We start from the raw sequence: 25121 nt of genomic DNA, 5'->3' as shown, positions 1-25121 counted from the left end.
AAGAAAAATAATCAAACAAGTATGAGAATGTAGGAGATTATACCTTTTCCACCAATGTTCTATAGCTTTTTTCTTGTTGGTTATGATGGGATTCTGTAATCTCAGTTTCTGAAAGCCCATTTTAATTGATTCTTTGCCATAGCTTTCATATTTTAAAGTAGGCTGTGTACAAACGTTTCCTCATAGAGATTCTTATTTTTGTGAAATATCTTCTTATTTCCAAATAACCATATAGCAGTAAATGTAAGTACATTGCTGTGGTTTTCCCTATGTCCTAATGCTAATCAGTATCGGTTGGTGTGTTCATGGTTACTGTGAAATTGCCTTAGGGGTTCTGTTTAGTTTTTAAATGGATGGCATTTGCATGAACACAAATTTTGTTAATATTTCAGAAGAAAGCATGAGTGTTTTATAGTAGATTTTTTTCTTGTTTTTAAGAAGCCCTATTTTAATTCCCACAATTTATTTAATGGCATTACCTGTATCTTTTGCACGTGAACCTGTAAGTTTCATTAAATTGAAATGATTTTGAGATGTTATGCGCTCTTTGCTTGCTCCAGGCTATTCCGTGTTTATTGCTTTAAAAATCACATGGTGTGTATGCTGATGTTTAATGAAGTATAACTAAGCTAATAGTTTTAAAATAGCTTTGCTATTTTCTTTCCCAAAGTAGAAGTTAGTGATCTAGTACTTGACAGAAAAAGAGAACTAAAGGACCTTATAAGTGGTCATCTCACTATTTGAGTTGGATATAGACATTCAACATAAAGTTATATAGCTCTATTGAATAGCAGCTCTCAGTTGATTATGTAGTAGTCACTGATATTTAACAAATGGCTTGTTTTCATACCTTAAACTCCCTCAGTAACTTTACAGGGCTCTAGAGCAAGATCACACTTCTTGCCGTGGAGATGAAGGGTACCAACCCCTGTACCTCAGAGAAAGAAAGTTACTTGGGAAATATCATTTGGGTGGTTTAATAATCACTATGTTTAGGTCATAGGTTGATTCCATTCATTATCATCACCCTACAAAGGTATCCCTGAACTGTAACATTTTCTTTGCAAAGATTTAGGGTACGCTACCAAATATTTTAAAGTATTTAAAAGTACTTCTAGAACCTACGTGATGCAGCATGCCTTGTGAGGGGTTTGCTTAGTTCTATGAACATGAATTTTTATCATGAGAGCTTATGTTTTGTAATTCTATTTTAAATATATCTGGGTACTTTGTATGTAATAATATTTCATCTTCCATTGAGTGGTTAGAAATTCAGGTTGGTAGCAAGGCCACATTAATATGTGATGCTTGACCCAGTTTAATCAATTAACATTTGACTACCTATTCCATAGAGGACTCTGAGAAAGCTTTATAGTCCTTCATAATTACCGCTTAAAAAGTACAGTCTTTGCCCCCATAGAAATCAACTCACATGTGTGGAAAGTTTTTACGATAGAGATAAAGTAGCATTCACTTAAACGGACATTTGAAAGCTAGCTGTATTCTGTAATGAGGAGTTCCCTCGCCTTAATTAACTTAGAAGCTTAGTGGGAGAAACAGGAAAATCACATATAGCTATATGAACACTGTACGAAATCAGACGATGGAACTATTTGGATTGATCCCTAATATTGTATGTCATTTCTGACCAGACCATCCTTTATTCCAGTTTTTTCGTTTATAGTAATGGTACTTTGAGTCTTTTTTTTTTTTTTCTATAATTTTTAAAGGGATTTTAAGCATCGTCTAGTGTCACATGATTATTTTCTAGAAGTTGTAACCGAAGCCTAATGAGGTTTAGTGACTTAAGTTCAAGAAACTCAGGGCTTATTAAAGTGTGATCATACCACCTGGGAACTTGTCAGAAATACAGTTCTCAGGTACCACTCCAAACCCACTGAATCAAATTCTGTTACTGCGTGAGCAGTCCGTGTGTTTAACCAGCCTTCCAGATGATTCCAAGGCATGCTGAAGCTTGGGAGCTACCGTTACAGCTCAATGATTCCTTTTGTCTCCTTCACCAGCCAAGGTCACTGTCCAAGGGCACAGCTGTTACTGATGGGTGGTTTTACTGGGGGCGGGGGTGGAGTCAGGAACAGTTAGTGGGGGGTACTGATAGAGGTTAGGGTGGGAAAGCTGGAATAAGAGCCTCCAGTCTAGCATTCTTCTTTCATTCATTGTTACTTTTTACCCTTTTTAATTCCTTGACAGCAATTTGTTTAGTCTGCAGTACTCATCTGGCTTTTACAACCCTTTAAGCATCAAAGTGTAAAGTAAATTAAGTAAATTTATTCTTAGGAAAGTTTCTAATGTTTTTCCTCAGCTTTCTGAAAAACTGGTTCTGAATCTTATTTGGATTGTGGATTCCTAGGAAAACTGATGAAAGCTGTAACTTCAGAAAAAAATTATGTGTACAGTAGTCCCTCCCCGTGTGCCAGGATCTTCAGTGGATGCCTGAAACTGTGGATAGGACCAAACTGTATAAAACTATGTTTATTCTTACACCTATGACTTCCTACCTTTGATAAAACCTAACTTATAAATTAAATACAGTAAGTGATTAACAACAGTAACTAACAATAAAATAAAAAATTCTAACTAATTATACTATAATCAAAGTTACGTAATCTGCTCTCTGAATATCTTACCACAGTCTCCCACAGATAACTGAAACTGTATAAGGTATGGGGGCTGCTGTGCAGCCATATACAGTTGGTTGTAGATACTCTCTGAGATTCTTCTCCTCACTTAACTTAATGACTCTTCTCTTCCATTTTCTGTGGGTAATCATCTTTTTTTTACTTAAATGGCCCGGCCTGCCTCCTCACACACACACACCCTTTCATGTGTGTGTGCACTCACAAGCACACTTACATAGGCGGGAGAGCATTTTAGGACATTCCCACCCTGTGGGTTGCGACCCACAGGAACTGTATTAAAGGGTTGCGGCATTAGGAAGGTTGAGAACCACTGTGTTAGGAGAAATTCCCAGGTTTTTATGAGGGCATAGGCCAGAGTTTACTATGGTCCTCCATATATATTCTCATGTACGTTAAGTATTTGTTGAACGAAACGTAATGTAAATTCATGGGCATTAACCAATTAAAATTTCTTCTGGTAAGCAAGCAGAGAGATTGAATATTCAGCAGATAAGACTCAGGAGGACACCAGGCTTTAGAGACTTGGTGAAGTAGGAAACGTAGTGAGAAGAGAGAGTGTACTTTAACCATTGCCTCCCCCACCATCTGTTTGCGGAGGAATGGGGGTAGAGATGGTTTAGAAATGCAGAAACAAATATGGGAGGGTGAGATTTGAATATAAATATTCCAGGCATCAACCTTTATTCTCACCAGTATCTCATACTTTTGATTTTTATAGTATAAGATGCTTGTACATTCATTATATGAAATTCAGCCTGCAAGTCAGTAACAGGAAGTGTTTGATAGATGTTTAAAGTATGGTGCAATTATGGAATTAAATTATTTGCCCCCAAATACTTATTTTCCAAGTGCCAGTATTTGTCTTCCTAGAGAGGTGAGAAAAGTTTATAAGTTAAATAAACTAAAACTGCTGTCTGTGTTTATAAACATTTCAGGAATCTTTATAGGGAATGATAACAATAGGAATTATTTTGCTGTGTTGCATTAAACTGCCGATAAAATTAGGTTGTGTTTAAGATTTTGGAGGTAAATGTATTAAAAAATGTTGTCCTCCAAAAAAAAAATACTGTCCTCTGGTAGAAGCGACATTGTAGTTCATGAAAGACCTAGTTACTGGTATTTTCTTGGGATGCAAATTGATTAGTAATATATTAATCAGATAACCTATTTTATGAAGAGAATTTAGATAGTATTTTTATAATTGCCTTTTGAATTAAATTTATAGGATTTCTTTTCCCTTCTTTTCCAGGATCGAAGTAGGATGTATGACAGTTTGAATATGCACTCTTTGGAAAATTCTCTTATTGATATTATGAGAGCAGAACATGATCCTCTTAAGGGTAGGTGACTTTAAAAAAAAATTGCATACCAGCTTCCTTGCTAGTTTTCATATGAAAATGAGCACTAATTGTCACCTATATCAGTTATAAAATTCTATCATACATTTATTAATAAGAACTTCTGTTTTTATGAAATGTCATACTTTTTCCTTTGTTGCTTAATGGGAAACTTTCTCTATTGACTTATAATTTGAGAAAAATCCACTATTAGGCAATATGCTACAGTTCGCCAGAGGATCCAGAATTGATCTAAAAGTGTACACTAGTCAGTTTTCTAGATTTCTCTCAAGGTTGGATATATTAAGATATATTCCTTAGAATAGTTGCATTCACAATTTATAGTGCCTCAAACCTAGGAATGACCTAGGCTAACCTTTTTCCTCATTTTTCTCGTATATCATATCATAGGATTTTGGAAGAGGGTGTATTTTATTGTGGCTTCTTTGAGATGAAGAACAGTTCTTCATAAAAGTTGGGACAAATTGGAAAATTTGAGTAGCAATCTTTACTCATCGTGTATAGTATTATCTGAACAAATTCATTAACATACTTGTTTTTATTTTCCTGTATATATCTGTGTATAAAATGAAAAAATGTAATTATATTTATGTATGCAGTGCATCTTTATATACTGTATCTCATTGCCTTTATCAGTGGTAAAAACTGTGTCAGACTGAGTCATAAGAGAGATTAGTTATCAATTGCTATATAATGAATTATCTCAAAATTTAGTAGCTTAAAATGTATATTTTATACTTTTTTTTTTTTTTTTTTGTAGAGACAGAATCTCACTTTATCACCCTCAGTAGAGTGCCGTGGCATCACACAGCTCACAGCAACCTCCAGTTCCTGGGATTAGGCAATTCTCTTGCCTCTGCCTCCCCAAGTAGCTGGGACTACTGGCGCCGGCCACAACGCCCGGCTATTATTTTTGTTGCAGTTTGGCTGGGGCCGGGTTTGAACCCGCCACCCTCGGCATATGGGGCTAGTGCCCTACTCACTGAGCCACAGGCGCCACCCTATTTTATACATTTTAATGTAATTTAATGTATATTTATTACCTTACACAGTTTCTATGGATCAGAAATTTAGGAGCAGCTTAACTGTTTGGTTCTGGCTCAAAATCTCTCATGAATTAAAATTATTGAAAGCTTTGTAAACATTTTTAATTTTATAAAGCCAACTCATGAATTCTCTTACAAGGGTTAGTCTAAAAACTCTAGACCAGGGGTCCTCAAACTTTTTAAACAGGGGGCCAGTTCACTGTCCCGCAGACTGTTGGAGGGCCGGATTATAGTTAAAAAAAAACAAAAAACAAAACTATGAACAAATTCCTATGTACATTGCACATATCTTATTTTGAATTAAAAAAAAAAAAACGGGAACAAATACAATATTTAAAATGAAGAACAACTAAAGTTAAATCAACAAACTTACCAGTATTTCAATGGGAACTATGGGCCTGCTTTTGGCTAATGAGATGGTCAATGTCTGGTTCCATATTTGTCACTGCTATCGTAACAAGTGATGCAAGTGTGCATCAGTCCCGAGACTGAGAGGAGGAGTCGAGAGACAGAGAGGAGGGGATTCGGGAGAGTGCCGCACACATTCCACACAGGCTTACTGTAGCAGGACAGGCAGCCGTGGCAAAAACACCCGGAGGGCCGGCCACATGTGGCCTACGGGCCTTAGTTTGAGGACCCCTGCTCTAGACCTTCAGTGTTGGCAGCCAGGTGATGGTGCGAGGCCAACTTGGTAATGCTGACCAAATATCTAATCATTTTGTTCTGTTGCTGGATTTTGCTTGTAAAAGAGTTTCTTGTCTTTCTAATTCCTTTATCTTAAGGAGCTTGAGAAGCTGAGGGGTTATTAGTGATTGTATTCTCCATAGCAATTAATGAAGTTATACTTTGGGTTTTGAGTTTTTGTTTGTTTTGGAATTTTTTTTGCCTATAACCAAAATTTTGTTTGGTTTTGGGGCTTTGTTCTCTGTCATTATTTGGCTAGCAGTTCAGGTGGTGTTTGTCTTAGATCCACTGTGTGAGACTAGGAGCCAGCAGCTATTGTGAAGAATTCCCCTCTGTTTATCTCTTTGACTTCTTAAGGAGGAAAACTCAAAAATGCTAGTGTAAGGTAAAATTAAGATTATTAACTTAGTCTTGTTGTTTCTCCTAGTCGTCTTTCAAAAAACTTTTGAAGTTGTTAGAGCAAATATTCATTGCTGTCCTTTTAATTACCTTAGTTTTTCCTTTTCCTATTATGGGTTATAATAAAAGTGGAGAGAAATCTAGAGTGAGGTCTTTAAAAGGAAATGGCAGCATAAGGCTAAAGAGGAATTTAGTAATTATTTTAAAATTTCAAGTGAATTCAAAAGTCTTTTGTTAGAAACATTATCTTTGGTTATGGGAGGGGGAAAATGTGTCCACTGCCATCTGTAGGGATGATGATGGTGATAAATCTATTTCTAATTGGAGTATTTTATGTTCCACATGTTTTATGGCAAGGAATAAGAAAAGAGAAGAAAGAATCATTTGAGAAACCTCCACATAGGTTAGAAAAATCAAACCAATGCTTTCTCACATCACCATCGTAGTCCTATTTAAAATTATCTTTGGGGCAGCGTCTGTGGCTCAAAGGAGTAGGGCGCTGGCCCCATATGCTGGAGGTGGCAGGTTCAAACCCAGCCCTGACCAAAAAAGAAAACAAAAAAGGATTATCTTTGTATCTGAGTGCTGCCACTTATGAGGTTTTTTCTTCTTTTCTTACTAATACAAACTCTGCCGCCTCCAGGGTTTGTCATTTTGAATATTTTCTTCCTCCCACACTTGTCATTAGCAGGAGTATCTGCTAAAGTAAGGTGGCGGGTGGAAGAAGCCAGTCAGCCTCAGCACCCGTGCCGGCCCCCTTTTTCCCCTTGCGATCACAAGGGCAGCACTTCACCATCAATTCCTCGTCACCCACTTCACCTCTCATCCCTTTCAGGACTTCCTGCCCTTTGTGTAATACAAAAAAATTGTTTGCCCCACTCAAAAAATAGTGAGATGGATATTATCATATTCATTTAATACATTTGTTCAAAAACCAGTTCTGTGTGTGTGTGTGCGTGCGCGTGTGCGCTCGCACATTCCTTATGGGACCTAATGAAAAAGGAGAAAGGAGTTGGAAGGTACATCTTTAAAATGAATTCCTTGTTTCCCTTTATGTTAATGGTGAAAGTTTCCAGAAAACTGAACTTGAGTGACTTAGATTACATTAGATATCTGTTACTACATAACAGATGATCCCCACAGTTGCCAGCTCAGAAACAGCAATAAACATTTATTATCACACACAACTTCTATGAGTTAGCATTTGGGAGCAGTTGAACTATTAATTCTAGCTGAGGATGTCTTGTGAAGCTGCTGTCATCTGAAGGCTGCACTGTGACGGGAGGATCCTTTGCAAGCTGGGACAAATGTTGGCAGGAGAAGTTAGCTCATTGCCTGGGGAACTACCCACAGGGCCACCGTGGTTACTTGGTGCCGGAATCCCCAGAGTGAATGACACGGCTCAGAGCACATGCCCCGCGTCATCGGTACCCTTGCCCCAGAAGGCTCAGACCATCATTTCCACAGCATTCTCATAGCCACATAGGGCATTTCTCCACAATCTGGGAGTGGCCTGCTACTCCACAGATGCAAATACTAGTGGGGGCAGGGGTCATAGAGACTGGCTTCCGCAGAGGTGAGAAGCGGAACTGTAAAGTCACACTCCATTCCACTGTAAATATGAAGGAAAAGAGAAACTAGTCAAGGTGAGAGTGCCAGCAGGAAGGAAAACAGACAAGCAGATCTCTAGAATGCAAAGAAGATAGTAAGTTACTGGCCTGAGAGCTACTGAAGAAATGCCTCTCGCCCCACTGACACCCACCATACTTCCTTAGAGCATTTCCATTTTCTGCAGTAGCGAGCCTCCATGGTTTAGTGTTAAAAGACTTTATGGTCTGGCAGTGCATGTGGGAAGGATGTAGTCCTGTGGGAGTCGTACAGACCTAAGGCCGTGGCAACCAGGAGATGGAACTCCGAATGCAGTAAGTCTGCTTTTGCACCAGTGTCCTGGACACTGGCTGTACATGGTGTAAAACAGACTCTAGGCCCTCCATGGCCTCCTGGCAAGCCAGCAACACACCTTCCATGAGCAGTGTGCACACACTGTGGCACATGAGGGATGCTGTGGGGGAGATGATGAGATGCCCAGAAAGGTAACTGAGAGGAGGTACCTAATTTAGATGTGGGGAATGGAAGCTGAGACCTGAAGCGTGAGCAGCACAGTGATGGGAGAGTGTGGAAGGAAGTGTCTCCAGCATGTGCAGAAGCATGGAAGAGGCTGAGGAGCTGGCAGGGCTGGTCCTGGCACAGCTTGTTTGCTGCCCCCCTCTCCCGGTGCTGCCTGGGAGTAAGACCGTCCAGTGTGTGCTGGCCTGGCCCTGGGTGGCAGACACTAGCACTCTGTCACAGGCTTTCCTTGGTGTGCGTGGCACCGCCCAGTCTGCTTTATTTATTCTGCAGTGGTTTCTGTCCATTAACATCCTATTTTCTGGTGACTGCCTTGATTGTTAGCAAATGTTTTGCTTTTCAAGGAAGCACAACCATGGATTTTTTTTAATGGTTAAAGAAAATCATGCTTTACCAAGTACTGTTTTTTTAATTTTGAAGTCTTGTATTTGTATACCTATTCTAAATAATCTCCTTTTCTGCATGTGTGGATCAGTTCATTTTCCCTTAAACAAAAGAACAAGACAGGAATTATTGTTGAGCCCTCTTCTCTCCCTGCCCCCAACAACTTGTAAAAAGATCTTACTGTGTAAGCATTCTTTGCCAAAAATTGCTTATATCCTCCCAAAAAGTATAAGGAAAAACAAAAAAAAAATTAATTTCAGCTCAGAAAAATTGACTTGAAAACTATAGATAGAATTATAGTTTATATAGCAGTTCTTGGGAAGATCTGTCTCAGCAGGTAAAATATCTTTTACCAATGTTTCCTTAAGAATTAAAGGGACTTCAGGAAAAAACGATTTATGTGATTTTATACCAACAAACGTTTAGAAGTGAGTTTTAAAACCTTTTATTTCCTGTATTTTTGTATGTCTAGTGTCATTTCTATTACCTGATTGCTACCCTATTTTTTAAGATTCCTAAAGAAAGCTCTGCTTATTTTAGGGAATGTAAGTCCTAAGAATTACTCCTGTAAGTTGCTAAGTGGTCATGGTTGGTACCAAGTAAATTCACGCTTCTTTTCTTCCATGTTTCTGTTTCTCTCCTGCTGGCTTTAATATAAGAAAGTACAAAGTCCCAAAGTAACTTGTATAAATTTCTGCAAGTCTCCAGTGTGAGAACTTACATTTTAGAACTTGAGAATTTTTGTACTGGACAGAAGTTCACGGACTCTGAGAGCATGTTAACCATGCGGGTTTGGGAGCCCACCCCTAGAGGCAGTATGGTGTGTGTTGGAGCTCGCCAGGACACTTCTGAGTCACCTCCATAAGAAACCTTGGTAGTTCACCTTCTATTTTTAATGGCTGAGTAGTACTCCATGGTGTACATACACCACAGGAGAGGATGGGTAAATTCACACTTAACACACTGTCTGGATGATGGGCGCACTTATCACTTAGACTCAAACAGTACAAAAGCAAAACATTTGTACCCCAGTAATGTTTTAGAATAAAATTTAACAAAAAGAGCTCACCTAGAGAAACTGGTATAGGAGACCAAGGCAAAGATGAGTATGAAAAACTGGAGACTTAATGGCATTTATTAAAATAACAACAAAATGAAACAAATACCGGTGATACAAAGGTGAGTCCTCTTGCACAGCCCTGCCCTGTCCCCTGATGAGAGAGGAATGCAGTGCTCAAGACTGGTTTACTTCCTTCTACTGATGTTTCTTCTTTATTCCTGTAGAACACTAGCTTTTAATGGGAAGAAAAAAATAAATATTAACTTTGGAATATACTTATATAGAAGCCATATACATTTTATTAAATATATTCTGACTTTAATCACTCTTAAACAAATGTACAAAGAATCTTAATGCTTTACTCTCCATTTACTCAGAATTAAGTTCATGTTTGTAAAACTACAATCTATGAAAATTTAACTTTTGTTATTTGGTGAGATTATCTGTAGATTGAAAAGGAGATTATGAAAATGGGCTTATAAAAGTTCTGTTTTAATAAGTTTAAAATATAGTGTGGATAGAGATTTTTGTTCAATTTGAGGACATAACTTGAGTTATTTCTTCCAAGCATCTTTGAATATGCATGTAAGTAATTTAAACTATGACAGACTGCAATTTAAAAAAAAAAAAAACTAAATCCTATCAGACACTATAATGTATTTTCTCAAAATTCACGTTTATTTATTCAGAACATATATGCTTACTACAAGCCTTACCACAGAGCATCTTTCATATGATTTTAAATGTGTTTATAGCTCTGATTTTTATGGAAAGTAAAACAACAAAAAAGTGGCATCTTATACATAACTTGTAGTAATAAAGCAAGGACTCAGGATGATTAGACCTGTGAATGTAGCCACTGTGAATTTGAAGGTGTATCTGAGACTTTCTTCTGAAGATTTTTCTCCAAAGTGTAGCATTTTATTCCTTGTTAAATGCTTGTTTTCTTATTACAAAAAGGAGTATTTAGTCATTGAAGAAAATTTGGAAACTAGCCAAAACAAGTATTGCCAGTAACCCTACAAACTAAAATATAACTATCATTGATATTTTGGCATGTAATTTTTCCAATCTTTTTTTTATATATACAAACTTAAAATATAATATTTGGGTTAATTAAATCTTTACCTTCTCTCTAACAGGATAACTTTTAAAAAATTAGTTTAAAAAATATACGCATAGGTTAAAACGTCAAGTAGTGTCTTAAGTCTTATTGTGATTCCTGTTTTTACAGGCAGCCACTCTGAATTTAAGCTGTTTATGTGGTAGTTATTTGTAGGCTTCTGTGTTTCCTGCACTCTAGGTATTATAGACACATCTTTCTTCATTTCCTTTATTTATTGAACTGTACATTCATTGGACCCTTTTAATTCAGAGATTTATTTCTTTGGTTCTTGGAAATTTGAGGTGTTTTTGTTTTGATAATTGCTTCCTTTTTTTTATATTACCTCCTTTGGGGATGCTTGTTCTTCAAATGTTAAACCTCCTATCATTTGTTTTTCTTTCTTCCATTGTTTTGTGTTTTGCATTTGAAGAGAGATCTGTTATTTTTTAACTCTTACATTTTTTTAAAGTTAAAATTTTTTGCTAACTAATTTTTAAGATCCTCTTTAAAAATAAGTCTCAAACTTTCCTATTGTATTTTATTCTTTTTTTGAGACATGTTGTTTGATCTTATTTCTCTGGAAGATATTACAGTGTTTGAAGATTATTTTTCCAGTTCCTTGTATTTTCTGTGGTTCTTCTAAGTTCCTCTTTTATGTTTTTTGGTTATGTTCTCTTTTTTTTCTCATGTTCTGGAGGCTTTTATGAAATATGTTATAATCCTTTCCTATTCGTTCATATTTAAAGGTAAGACACAAATGTGGGAATTGGTAGCTCTATACAGAGTTCAGAGTTGGGGTTACTAACAATGATTGCTATAAGCCATTCAGTTGAGAGCCTCACAAGGTCTGTATCTAGGAACCGACCCAGATGTGTGTCTTCCAGCCTTCTGCCTGGGAGCTGTAGGCCGAGCTGCTAGCTCTCTTAGAAGAGCCAGAAAGGGGTCGTGTGTATTTTGGGCTCTTTTAAAAACAAGGAATTGGACGGCACCCGTAGCTCAGTGGGTAGGGCGCCAGCCACATGCACGGAGGCTGGCAGGTTCGAACCCAATCTGGGCCAGCTAAAACAACAATGGCAACCGCAACAACAACAACAAAAAAATAGCCAGGCATTGTGACGGGCACCTGTGGTCCCAGCTACTTGGGAGGTTGAGGCAAGAGAATCACTTAAGTCTAAGAGTTGGAAGTTGCTGTGAGCTGTGATGCCACAGCATTCTACCCACAGCCACAGCTTGAGACTCTGTCTTAAATAAATAAATAAATAAAAACAAGGAAATGTCAGCCTCTCTGTTTTCCTTTCTACCCTCAGTGATAACCAGAGCTGCTCATGTCTGGCTCTGTCCAGGCATCTACTGCAGTAAATGGCTTGTTTCTTGATGGTCTTCTTCACTCACATACTAGCTGAGGAGGTTTAACTCAGTGATTTCTGGTTTGACAAAGTCAGTGATTGCTCCACTTTTCACATTCACACCTCTCCAAATTTGATGACATGGTTGTTCTAAGCTCCAGTTTCATTCTTTGTCCTAATGGGGTTATGCTTCTTTAAAACTTCCGTAACTGTCCTTGCAGAAGTTCTCCAAAGCACAGAGCTGGGCACGTGTGTTGGGTCCCCCCTGCTTGGTTGATGTCTCTGTAATCCCTAGTCAGTTTGTATTCCTGAGACAGCTCCCTGGCGCTCCCCTCAAGTGTAGATTACCTTGAGTTAAAGATGCTTCGAGAAGGGGATTTCTTTTTATTCAGAGTACATTTTCAATTCATTAGGGTTTTTTTTGTTTGTTTTTTAAATATATATCTTTCCTAGGATACCGTGTCAAGGGAGCAATAACCACACCCGTTTTCACCTTACCTGGAATGCCACGCACAAGGGGCTCAGTTGATTATTAGGTGAATGACTAAACATTTTTCATAATAATTCACATTCTCAAATATTTATTGCATTCATACATGTAAAATAGTTTGTATAACTACTCCCCTAGTGTTAGACATTTAGGTAGTTCAAAATTTTAAACAAAATTAGCTGCATCTGTTTATTTCAATAGGATGAAATCATATGTTTGTTTCTTTTTTTTTTTATTAAATCATAGCTGTGTACATTGATATGATCATGGGGCATCATTCACTAGCTTCACAGATCGTTTACCAAGTTTCACATATACCCCTGTAAGATGCACTGCTGGTGTAATCCCACCAATCCCCTAATGCTCCAAATATATATTGCCAACTTAACAGGTTTTACACCAGTTTTCAGCAGCCACAGGCAATGTTTTATTGCCTATTTATTATTTGTGATGATTACCAGCATTAATTTAATTTAAAACCATTTTACAGTGAAAAGTTTTACAATGATTAGTTCAGTTTGGGTTTTCATAATAGTTATATACCATATTTTACTGTGTATAATGCGTATCTGTGTTTGGGGTCCAAACTTTTAGGAAAATAATCTTTCATTGAAATTTTTCATTCACATTTTTTATGTGTTTATATGTAGATACTTTCTTTTGTATTATAAAGGAATTTTAGCATTTTTTAACAGAGTTAAACTTTTAACACATAAGCATAAATAAAAATTAAAAAATTTTAAATATGCATGGAATAAGTACTATGCATGTATAATGTCCATCCTTATTTTTCCCTCAAAAACTTGGGCAAAAAAGTGTGCATTATTCATGACAAAATACCGTATATCCTAATTAGTACTATTTATTACAATGACTATAACATATAATAATACTTTATCTTACCAGCCGATTAATGACTTAAGTTTAGTCTTTTATTGGCTCTTTTTGTGATTACTCTTTACTTAAAACTTTCTGATATTCTGTGTTTTTTGGTGTTTCTTAGTATATTTTCTAGTATTGATTGGATAAAAGTCTTAGAATTTATAAATACTATTAGGTCAAAAAATTACGATAGATTCAAGATTAAAGAGTGAGTTAACTAGATTGAATCTGAAGTAGATTGATGGTTTTTATTAGATTCTTTCGGTCTCTTAGGATCTAGTGCCTTGGATCTAAGGGTCTTTTCTACGTTTGTATGATCTTATTCTTAGGCTTTTATGAGGCTTGCATTGAGATTTGGGAGTGAGGTCAGGAATGACTGGCCTGCCCCTTGGATCTGAGCAGAGATTGGAGTTATTCAAGGTTGATAATGACCACATTCTAGGTGGATTTTACCAGACTTCATAGGAATCTGTTTTTCTAATTGAATTTGGTATATTATTATGAAAAATATTAGAAGAATCTATCAATGAGTGGAAGCAGCACTTTACTTATGCACATAAGAAAGACGTATTGGATGTCTTCAGTTAAGGATATGTGTGTAATGTACATATTCAATATAGAACATGTACGTATTATTTACCAAGTGTGTAATACGTCTGAGTACTTCTCCTGAGGACTCTACCTAGTATTGCTAATGTCTTTAATTGGCTTGACTAAAAAGTGGATATTTCCCCTTTTCTTACTGTTAGATGACTGTGGCTTATTCTTAGTAATTGTCTTAAGTTTCAATGGCCAGTAAATGATGGAACTTGGTGGCTCTTAAGTTTGTGCTTTAACCACTGCACCACACAGCCTCTCTTCTTAGTGGGTCTGATGTAACTTCTGACCCAGGCCCTTAATGATTCTAATATGTGAGCTCAATGTTTATTTTTCTGTTGAAGAGTTGGCAGGACATGTGGCATTGTTATTTAGCAAATTTCTCATCACCGAGGAGGAATGGATTGACATCACTAACTGTGACTATTGGGGCTTTGGAGTTCATTTTTTGTGTATTTATACATTAAAGAAAAGAAAATAGTTATGGAAAATCTATTTTGGCAAAGAGCAATGAGCAAATTTTGTGGTAGCTATTACATGCTAAGCTCTGCCTTAGGTACTAGAAATACAGTGGAGAATAAAAGAGACAAAGTCTCTGCCTTCATGGGTCTTTAAAAGAAGTATAAAGACAATTTTAAAAAGTTAGATAGTAGTGCCAGAAAAAATACAAAAGAAAAAAATAAAGTATAGCATCAGGGGGTTGTAGAAAGAAAGAAGCTATTATTTTAGGCAGGATGATCTGCAATGTCTTCTCTTAAAGACCTAACTGAAGTGAGGAGTGCAAGCTTTGGTCATATCTGAGCTATGAATTTCAAGCAGAAAAACAGAGGAAGTTGAAAGATCCCCAAATGGGAATATGCGTGATATATTTGTGGAAAGGCAGAGAGGCCAGTGTAGATAGAATGGTAAGAGGATGAGGGGCCTAAACGTAATCTGATCACTAGTGACAAGTTTTGTATACAGTTATCATATTTCTTAGCAGTTTTAGTTGCTCAGATTTACATTTAAAGTGGCTAACAAAAAATAAGGCTTGTATGCAGTAGTCCTTTGGTAACCATAGGGGACTAGTCAGTCCCAGGACCCCCATGGATACCTAAATTTGGGATGCTCAAGTCCCTTAAAAAATAGTGTAATATTTGCATATAAGGTACACCCAACTTCCTATATACATGGTGGCCATCAAGTCCATGTACAGTTTAAAATAGTGTGCAACTTAAAATTGCTCAGGAACTTGATGCCACCCTGTACTTTATCATCTCTAGGTAGGACTTATAATATCTGCTACAATGCCTAGACATCATGTGCAGGATTCAATATTGTAATTAGTGTGCAAAATTTTACAAAATCAAGTTTTACTTTTTGCAATTTATTTTTTCCAAATATTTTTCAGTTCATAGTTGGTTGAATCCATAGATGAAAATGCACAAAGAGGCCAACTGTTTTATACGAGTTGACATTTAAACTTAAAAACTGCCTTTATCTTTAAAAATACTGTAGGTTCTCTAGTAATTTACTGACACTTACAAATGTACATTTTTCCCAATTATTTTAAATCGTATGTTATCTTAACATAAAAGAAGTGCCAAGAGGTAGTACATGCCCAGATTTATAAAACCGTTATGAAATTAGTATACTTTATCATATATATCCACAATAATAAGCCATCACCTAATTACCTCAAATGTAGTATTCCCAAATTTATTTCTGGACTTCATTTGTAAGCTTAGTTTCTTCTGGAACAACAGAAAACTCCTAAGTAACCTAAGTAATGTGGAAGTGTGTTTCTCTTACAGAGCAGTGTGGTGATTTCCGTGAATCCACGCTCCTTTTATCTCCGTCTTCCATTAGTTCCCCTTGACACCCAGTTTCTGCCTGGTGTTCTAATGAGGCCTCTTCAGGTCGGCCATCCTGTCTGCACCCTACCAGACAGGAAAGAGGAAAGGAAGGAAGCAGGGCCCTTTTAAGGTGCAGTGTGTCCCAGAAATGGCACATGCCTGTTTTTCTCTATCCATCTCCCATTGCCACTTCTTACCCAGGCACACTGCGCAGCAGGGAAGGCTGGGTGGGGGGCTCTATTCCCTGGGCTCCCCTGTTCCAGTCTGATATCGAGAGACTTGTTATAGAAAGGAATATTGGAGGTATTAACGAACAACTAACCATCTCTGTGCCAGCCTCTTTTGCACAATAGGGAGAAATTGATTTTATAGTAATGCGAATTTTTTCTGTTAAAGTTATCTAATATACTATATAATAAGTCTGTGAATTTTTTAAAAGGTGAATTTGACCCTACAGCCCACCATACATACCTTTGCAATGATGTGTTATGAATAGTAAGTCAGTATTAAGGTAGTGATTAAGTGCAGAGCCAGACTGCTTTGATTCAGACCCCTCCACAACTACCTGCCAGGGATGTCACCTTGAGCAAGTTATGTAACCTTTTGTGACACAGTGTCTTCATCTTAAAATGGGGAGATAATAGTCCCTAATTCATAGGACTGTTGTTAGGATTAAATTCTTGATTGGAAAGAACTTAGAAGGGCTCCTGGTACAAGTAAATCCTCAAATGTTGTCAGTTATTGCTGTGAGTTGTCAGATTCTTAGTGAAAACTGAGTACTTAAAAATGAGTCTGAATTTGGTTATTTCATTTGGGAATACTTTTTTTTTAGTTACACTGAAAGACTTTTCTGTGTGGTGAGCGGTAATAGTTTAGAACATGTATACAAATTTATGTTCATTTGCAAATAGCTATCTGTCTGCAACTGTCCACATACAGTGTGTCTTTAACAGCCGAGATAATCCAAAAACTGTTAGTAGTGAATGTCTCTTGTTATTTCCACCTTGGGGTAAATAAATGAACAGTGAGCTCATTAGAGAATAATTATGTGGCGATTTGCTTGAGTTGCTTTTCAAGATGGAAGTAGGCTTCAGGTTAAAGGTTCTTCTTAATTTACTTTTCTTAGAAGTCTTGCCTAAATCCTTAGGTTTGGTTAAATATGCCATTATTGTTATCTTTTCTTTTTGTGCATAACTCTTCTAGCACTTAGCAGATTCTACCGAGATTGTGTATTTGTGTCTGCCTCGCCCACATCATGAACAGAAACGGTCTCGTGCGTGTCTGTGTCTGCCTCCTGCACACTGGCCGTGTGAAGGGCTGAGCGACCTTCCTTACACAGAACAGCAATACAGGTTACCACTTCCGTAGGAGTTTTTTTTTATTTTTGAATCTTCAGCCAGATAATTTTTTTCACAGCCTTAAATTGTTCTCTAAATTGGCCAGCTACAGAAAGATGTTTAGAAATAGGAACATTTCCAGAATAAGCTGTGACACCGCACAGTAATGCGCTGCATTCCTGCGTCCAGTTTCGGAAGCTCCACTTCCTGCTCTTCCGCTTTGCACTTCCTGTGTGCTTCTGCTCCCAACTCCGCGCTAAGGTGTCCCAGCACCTTCGAGAACACAGCCGCTCTGTCCCAGAGGTCATGTAGTTAACCAGTGTCACTGTGCATGAAGCTTGGGAGTACGTAAGAAGTGGATTAAAGGGACTGTGTTGAAAGTTGCTCAAATACAGTTCCATACTTGTAATTTTCAGCAGTTTCTAAAGAGTTTAATGTACTTTGTTTTTTGTGTGTGTGGTTTTTTTGGCCAGGGCTGGGTTTGAACCCGCCACCTCCGGCATATGGGACCGGCGCCCCACTCCTTGGGCCTACTAGAGATTCAGGCATTTGAGAAAATTTCTGGGTTTTAGTAGACTAGAAACAATGATCATACTTGCTGTTGGACTTTGTCAAACGGAGTGTTTTGACGTAAAAGCTCTGGATCGATCGATCCCAGTATGTTCCACACACACCTTCCTCTTCTCTCCGGCAGTGTAGAGCTCTGCTGTTCCTGTGCATTTAGTAAACACGGAACTCGGGAGCGAACAATGACTCTGCTTATCAGCATTTATATTTTCATTTTTTGTGTTTTTAAGTCATTTGTAAACCTTGAACAAGTTAAATTTCCAGTAAAATTTGTAATTATACAATTAAGATGCCTTCAGTAATTTCTTTGTTTAAATATCACTTTGTAAAGCCATATTAACTTAAATGACAAGTTGTGGTAAGTTTTTGTCTGCTTAGTTTTTAACGTTTTAGTTTTGATTTAGGAAGATAAATTCCTTTTCTTCAAAATTTTTTTTGGAAAAAGAGATCTATAGAGAAAATTACAAACAGCTTTGAAAAGATTTTTTAAAAGTTCATGTCCCTTATTAACTTTGCAAAGCTAGGATACCTATGTTGTTTTTCCATTTCAAAAAACAAATAAGCTTTATTCTGTTGGCATTGCTCCCAAATCACATTGTGATCTTATGATGTAGAAACCAAGGTTAACTGTTTTGGGGTTTTGGGGTTTTTTTTTTTTCAACTTTTGAGGATAATTTTAGTTAATATATTTTGAGTTAAACGTTTAGCTTCTTAGTTCTTAAGACACATACTGTGCTCAATAATTTCTTCCTTACCCTGCCTTTTTTTTTGTTTGTTTGTTTTGCTTTTCAAATAGCTCCATAACCTTCAAACTCCTCTTTCCCCTCTTTTTAAAGGTCGATTGAGCTATCCTCATCCAGGAACTGACAATCTGTTGATGTTAAATGGTAAGTTTTATAAAAACATTTTGTTTCTGATTGATTATGTAAATAAAGATGATTAAATATATGTTTCTCTGAACCTCCCTTGTATGCACAAGTAATCATTTTATAAGTATAAAAATAAAACGATGACTACTTCCATACAGAAAGCAGAATTAAGAATCTAAGCATGGTGTTCTGGCTGCAAAACAGTTGTTGAAGTGTGTTTGTGATAGTGTGGTTTTAATTCGGCAATCACAGACTTTGGAGGCAGTCCTAGTAGGAATATTGGTTTTCCAGTTTAACGTATAACCTTGGGCAAGTAACTGTGACCTCAGTTTCCCCATGTTTCAAATGGGAATACCATTTTAAGGTTTATTGTGAGAATTAAATGAAATAATGTTTGCAAAGTGTGGAGAATTTGCTACTTTGAAAAGCACTTGTGTTATGTTTAACTAAGGAATATCCTAATGACTCTGTTAATATGGTGGTCACACCAAATTTATCAAACTAGTTTACATAATGAGTGTACCACAATAAGTAAAAGAATAAACTTTTACTAAAGTTTGTTGTTGTTGTTTTTTTCTGTCGGACAAACATTAACATACTCAAATAGTAGCAATACTTAACACATCCATGACTGGGAGGAGGGATGGAGGATTAAAAATATCCTTCACGGAAGTATTTTTAAATCAGGGTAGGTGGAGAGAGGGCAATCGGAAGAGGAAAGACTAGAAATAGTATTTACTTTTAAAAATCACAGAATCAGTGCAATGGCTTGGCTCTTCTAGTTCAACTAAACCTTTGTTGAAATATGATTGCAATGAAGTTAGGGGGAAAAAAGTATGAAAATAAGGTCAATATAAAGCTAGACCGTTTGAAACTGATATTAAATAAAGTCTGTAGTAACAGAAAAGCAGAACTACTGTCAGGCCACCTGGGATATTGTTGAAGTAGATGGAAGATTTGGGAATGAAAGAAAAATTGATGAAGCAGAGTGAGGGGATTTTGATGGGTTTGTTCAACATTTCATTGGTATGTGTTAAGAAGTCAGCCACATGCCAGCTTTGTCTAAGCACTGGGCCTAATTAGTGAGGATCTTTCAGCATGCTTGAGGATGTGTAGATTGTCTGCTTGAGGAGGCAGAATTGCCTAGGTAGTACTAAGCCCAGAATGAGCACGCATAGTACTGAGCCCAGAATGAGCACTCTCGCAGAAGCCATGTCCAGACCAGACCTTACCGTGGTCCTGTAGGCCACATTTGTGAACTTAACCAATTGTGATATTTACATAGACTTTGATAAGAAAGGTACTAGAAATTGTATTTAAGAACATCTTTATTTAGTTTGTTTTCTACTATGTAAGATAAAAACCTTATCATTTGAGTAGCTGGTCTCTGACTCTAAATTTATGACAAAAAAATAATTTTGTTGAAATCAAGTTTACAGAACTGAAAATAGGTTTTGGTATTCCCTTGGAGTGATTTATAAAATAACAATAAATTTAGGTAACAATAAATTATTTATGTATCAGTCCAATTTCCTTAAATACTTTCTTTTAACATTCTAAGTGATAAATATCACTCACATTTTTATTTTAATTTCTGGAAAAACAGAAAAATGTTTCTGTTGAAAAACCTGAATTTACATGTTTTTCACATATTCTCTTAAAGTCCATCTGAAAGAAAGTAGTCTGTGGGATAATTGGTTAGATCCTTCACAGATGTTTTTAAATTACTGAATGGCTAGTGAGCAAGGATGATCCAGAAGGGCATGTGTTCACAGCATAAAATATTTCAGTTATGTGGAAGCAAAGAGCTTGGTAGTCAACTTAATATTTTTGGATACACTAAACATTATTGATTGGTTCTGTCAGTTGCCAAAAACCCTCATAAATAATATAGATGTTAGGTTGAAAAGTGTTTTATCACATTTCAGGCAAGAGTTGCATCTGTGGACAAATAAAAAATTATCATGTGAGCACTCAGCAGTCTGCCACTTGGAGCCACAGTGCATACTCAGTGCAGGAAGCCAACTGGAAATTCTGAATTTTTTCTGGCAAGGGACTAGTGGAGAAAAAAAGATAATGAAACTAGGTCATAAAAATATGTTTCAACCAGGAAAAGAGGCACTTTTATCCAAAGAGAAAATTTCTTCACTCTTTTGGGAGCATTGATTAAAAGGCAAAGCAAAAATTATATAATTGGGTGTATTATGTATTTGTGGGAATATTAAGAATAAATAATTTTAGTGAACTTTAAGATTATTGAAGAGAGAACTAGGCAAAGAAGGACACTAAAACATTAAGGGAAAATTTTTCTTGAGCTACTTTTTTGACTTAATATAATTATATTCTTGTCATAATATCTCCTTAGGAAATACAAAAATTAAAGGATATTAGTCTTAAAGCTGTGCTGATATACTAAGTATTTATTAAATGTTATTGGTTAATTAAAGAAATCATAGTACATAGACCATCTTTCTGAATTATTAAACTTTTTTTAAGTGTATCTCAGATTAACTCTCTATTAGGCAATTGGTTAAGTAAGTTACATGACTTAACCAATGAGCATAGCTAATATTAATGACTTAAAAAAATCAGGATTTACTAATAAATTTTGCATTAGTCTATTTTTGTACTGGTTTAGCAATAGTTTATAGTGGTTGGTACCATGGACTCTAGAGCCTGATTATCTGGGTTTAAAGACAAGTTTGCTTTTTCTACCTGTGTAACCTTGGGCAGTTTATGTGACCTCACTTTAGCTGTGTTTCTCCTTGTCTAAAACAGAGATAGCATACCACCTGCCTAGGGTAACTGCTCTGAGGGAGGAGTAAGTGAATTCAAGCCAGTAAATTGTTTAGAGCTGTTCTGAAAGTACATGTTGGCTGTAGTAGTGGGTGATAATGAAAAGTGACAAAGAAGACTTTGAAAGAGTAAAAATCATGTCCTATGAATAGATGATGGAGGTGGATATGTTTTCTTTGAACAGTATAGAATTGAGAGAAAACTGATATTTTCAATTATTTGAAAGATAATTATAGGTAGTTACCCAAGAAAGCTCATTTTATGTTATTGAAGAAAGCCAAACTAGAACCTTTTGGTAGAAGCTATATTGGGACAAAATTTGGCTCAATAACGCTCTTGAGCCAGTGTTTGCGGACGTGTGGTATCCTTGCCCCTTGGAGTACTTAAGATGACTTTTGATGCGCAGATACACATTAAAATAAATATATGACTATTACAATTAAAAAGCATTTCTTTAAAAGCAGAACTGACAGAAATCTATGATGCTACAAGATGCTATGATTGAATTCCTTTTATAAAAAGTACTGTTAAAACAATAGTAAAGTCGTTAGGCAGATATGGCAAAATTTTAAATTTTTATGGTTCTACCTTAATAGTTAATTAGCAATTATGGTTAAACCTTTAAAAATTTCTTTAGTAAGGGATGAACAGGGAATGGATAATGGTCTTGAAGTTGTTCAAACTGGTAAAACTATGATGTGCCTCTGGCAGATCCTTAACTCTGAGCCTCTGTTGACTCAGGTATATAAAAAAAGTGGTATAAGACCACAGCTCTTATCTCATTAACTTGGTATAGATATTAAAACATTTTAAAAACTATTTAAAAGTGCCGTATATTCGCAGTCAGTCTCCTACTTCTGAACAGATCAGTTTCCTCAAATTAAGTTGAATTGACAGCTAGAGACTGCCACTGTTGAATTATTAAGATATCGTGGAAGAGTCCATGTTTAGTGTCTAGAGACACGTTCAGGATGTCACATAATATAGGCATGTGTAGATTGTCTGAAAGCCAAAGGCTAAGTTAGAATGACAACTTGAATGTTTCTATTTCTAAGTGTATAAATCTTTTTATTACCAATAGTAGAAACAAACAACGACAACAAAAAAACCCCCTCTGTTTTCCATAGTAGTAAGGAACAAATACAGAGTAATAAATGATTCAGGTATTTCTTTTTGGATTGCCTTGTGCTCTCCCACCCCCTTTCCAAGGAAAACAGCTTACAGTTCTATTAAGGCAAATGGTTTTTCAAAAGGGAAACAAAAGCAAGCTAGTTTGAAATTTAAATTTGCTGTTATTACCCACATAGAGATGTGTCTGTGAACGAGAGAGTTCTATACTTTTTAGGAAGAAAAAAGATATGTATATTTTTTAGTTAAGAGAATCTACTCAGTAACAAAATTGTATTTCTGAAGGCAGATCTTCTAATGCACTGTGTTAAATCATGAAGGAAACTCGCTAGCCGTCGGTTCTTGTGTATGGTGGTGGAGCTAGTAGGGTAGATAGATTTCTTTTGAGTCTTGAAAAGGATTATAGTTTGGGATGTATATTTCTCTCCTTAGTTTTGGCTTTTTCAAGTTGAAGAATTAAAAATTTAGTTTCCTCACCAAGAGAGCTGTAGCCCGAGTTTCCAGCTCATGTGGCGAGTTAGCCTTGCCCTTCCTCCCACAGCTGCTGGGGGGAGGCAGCACCCAGTACACCCCATCAAAAGGTTGGAACCATCGGCTCTGGGTCGCAACTAAGATTATTTTGAAGTTAGGCCCAAATTGTAATGTCATTTGTATAGGAGAGGTCTAAGGCTTTTTCCAGAGCCGCCTTATTATCTTAAATAAGCACATATGTGAATGATGTATTTTTAACAAATATACATAGGTATGCATATGTTTGTTAATAGCCAGTTCCTCATTTTGTATAAATGAGTTTTTTATAATGCTTTATAAAACATATCTACTTGAAATTTTATGTTTTAAATACAATTTTAATACAATAAATTTCCCCCATCTTTTTTTTTTTTTCTAAATCACGTTCTTAGTAAGTTTGGAGGAGAATATTTGCTTAAAGAAGTCTTTTTTAAAATGTAGTAGTCACATAGGGATTTTTTTTTTTTTACTAGTAGTTTCTGATAAGCCTGTTGGGAGTTATAGTGGAACATACTGCAGGAATCCACATGGGAGCGTTGGTAGGAAAGTGAGTGCGCACACCGTTGCTTTGTGTGATCGTGGCAGACTGGTTATTCCCATGACAGGGAACAGGAGATGTTTCACATGGTTTAGTTTCATCTGCACTCAGTTCTATTTTTGGTAATGTAGAGACTTGGAATCTGAAAGTTGTCCAAAAAAATAAGTGGAATAACTCTTTACAGGATTCTAAAATTCCTCAGGTATGAGATAGTTGGAGAACTTTTCTAAATAATTATGTCCAAGCCTAGGAATGAGGTGAAACTTCAGATGCAATGACATTTATACATACTTTCTCCTTTTTAGTATTGAGTAGCCTCAGCTAAGAACATAAACTGGTTGTGATGTCACTGATTTTTTTCAATAGGTCAGGAATTATGTGCTGCATTATGACTTCATAATTCATCATTTGACTTTAAATTTGACGAAAATAAGTTTTTTGCTTTATAAATCTTTGACCCTCTATACCCATGAATGAAATTCCTTCAAACAGACTTATCCTGGGTTAGTGTCATTAGGCTGTTCCTTGGGATGAGTAGGAAGCCGGGTTCCTGACCATGCTGTGGAGTGTTTTAGGGCCTATTGACCATTTCTACGTTAATATAACTATTAAGACTTGAGAGAATTTACTCTTTTATAGCCTGTTTTTGATAGCTCTGTTAGAATATTTTCTATCAGCTTGATTTTTCTGATTTCCCAACACTCTGAGATTGTTTTTGTAAGGCCTTCATAAGTCTTAAAAGACACAGACAACATGATTCTAAAGGCTCCCTCTGCTCCTGCCCTCACCCTAAACTAATATATAGGTCAGGTAAGCGACACAATAGACCTGCCAGGCTTTGAGGTAGCTGGAGCTCAGGGACAAGCTAAGTATAGCAGATTATATAGCTAAATAAAGACACTAGAATGGCAAAAATGCAAATGAAGTTCGTTTTAGATAAAAGGCTGTAATAAGCCTGTGTTCATTGATTTATTAGAGGTATGAATGAGTAACAGTTGACATTAGTTTTTCTCACTTTTTTTAACAGAGGTACTAATGTTATATTCGCCCCTGTAGGCATACGTCCCTATATTAAATATTTTAGTATAAAATTAGAAATATATTTTGTAATATTTTTATAAGAATATATTTAATGATGTGATCTTCTGACAACTTTTAATACATATTCTAAGATTTATTACATATTGAATTTTTCCCAAGTGTAAAAAGAAAAATTCTATGAACATGAATTAAGATCTCAATTTTAATTATTTTTGTTTGTTAACTGCCTGGACTTCATCAGTTAATTCCAGGGTAAAAATACTCATTGTGTACTCAGATTTATATTTATAGGAAGGCATTAAGAACAATTTGTAGGTTTTATCAAACTGGTAGTTTCTTATGAAAAAGAAATTGCAAGGTTT

At 36.3% G+C, this 25121-nt stretch overlaps 1 protein-coding gene across 10 annotated transcripts in view; it reads left to right on the top strand.

The window, feature by feature from the left end:
* CPEB2 (cytoplasmic polyadenylation element binding protein 2) overlaps nt 1–25121 on the top strand; it is a 75378-nt gene that overhangs the window by 13410 nt on the left and 36847 nt on the right. For 9 of the 10 annotated variants that reach the window (XM_053577636.1, XM_053577634.1, XM_053577631.1 and 6 more), the window contains 2 exons: nt 3910–4000; nt 18714–18764. In XM_053577636.1, the coding sequence (XP_053433611.1) occupies nt 3910–4000; nt 18714–18764 (142 nt within the window). The remainder of the gene's footprint in view (nt 1–3909; nt 4001–18713; nt 18765–25121) is intronic. The other variant, XM_053577632.1, reaches the window with a different exon arrangement.

This window comes from Nycticebus coucang, chromosome 23 (genome assembly GCF_027406575.1).
Source record: "Nycticebus coucang isolate mNycCou1 chromosome 23, mNycCou1.pri, whole genome shotgun sequence".
In the NCBI taxonomy this organism is placed as follows: domain Eukaryota; kingdom Metazoa; phylum Chordata; class Mammalia; order Primates; family Lorisidae; genus Nycticebus; species Nycticebus coucang.
Note: the sequence above shows the minus strand (reverse complement) of the source record. Positions and strands in the feature narration are given on the sequence as shown.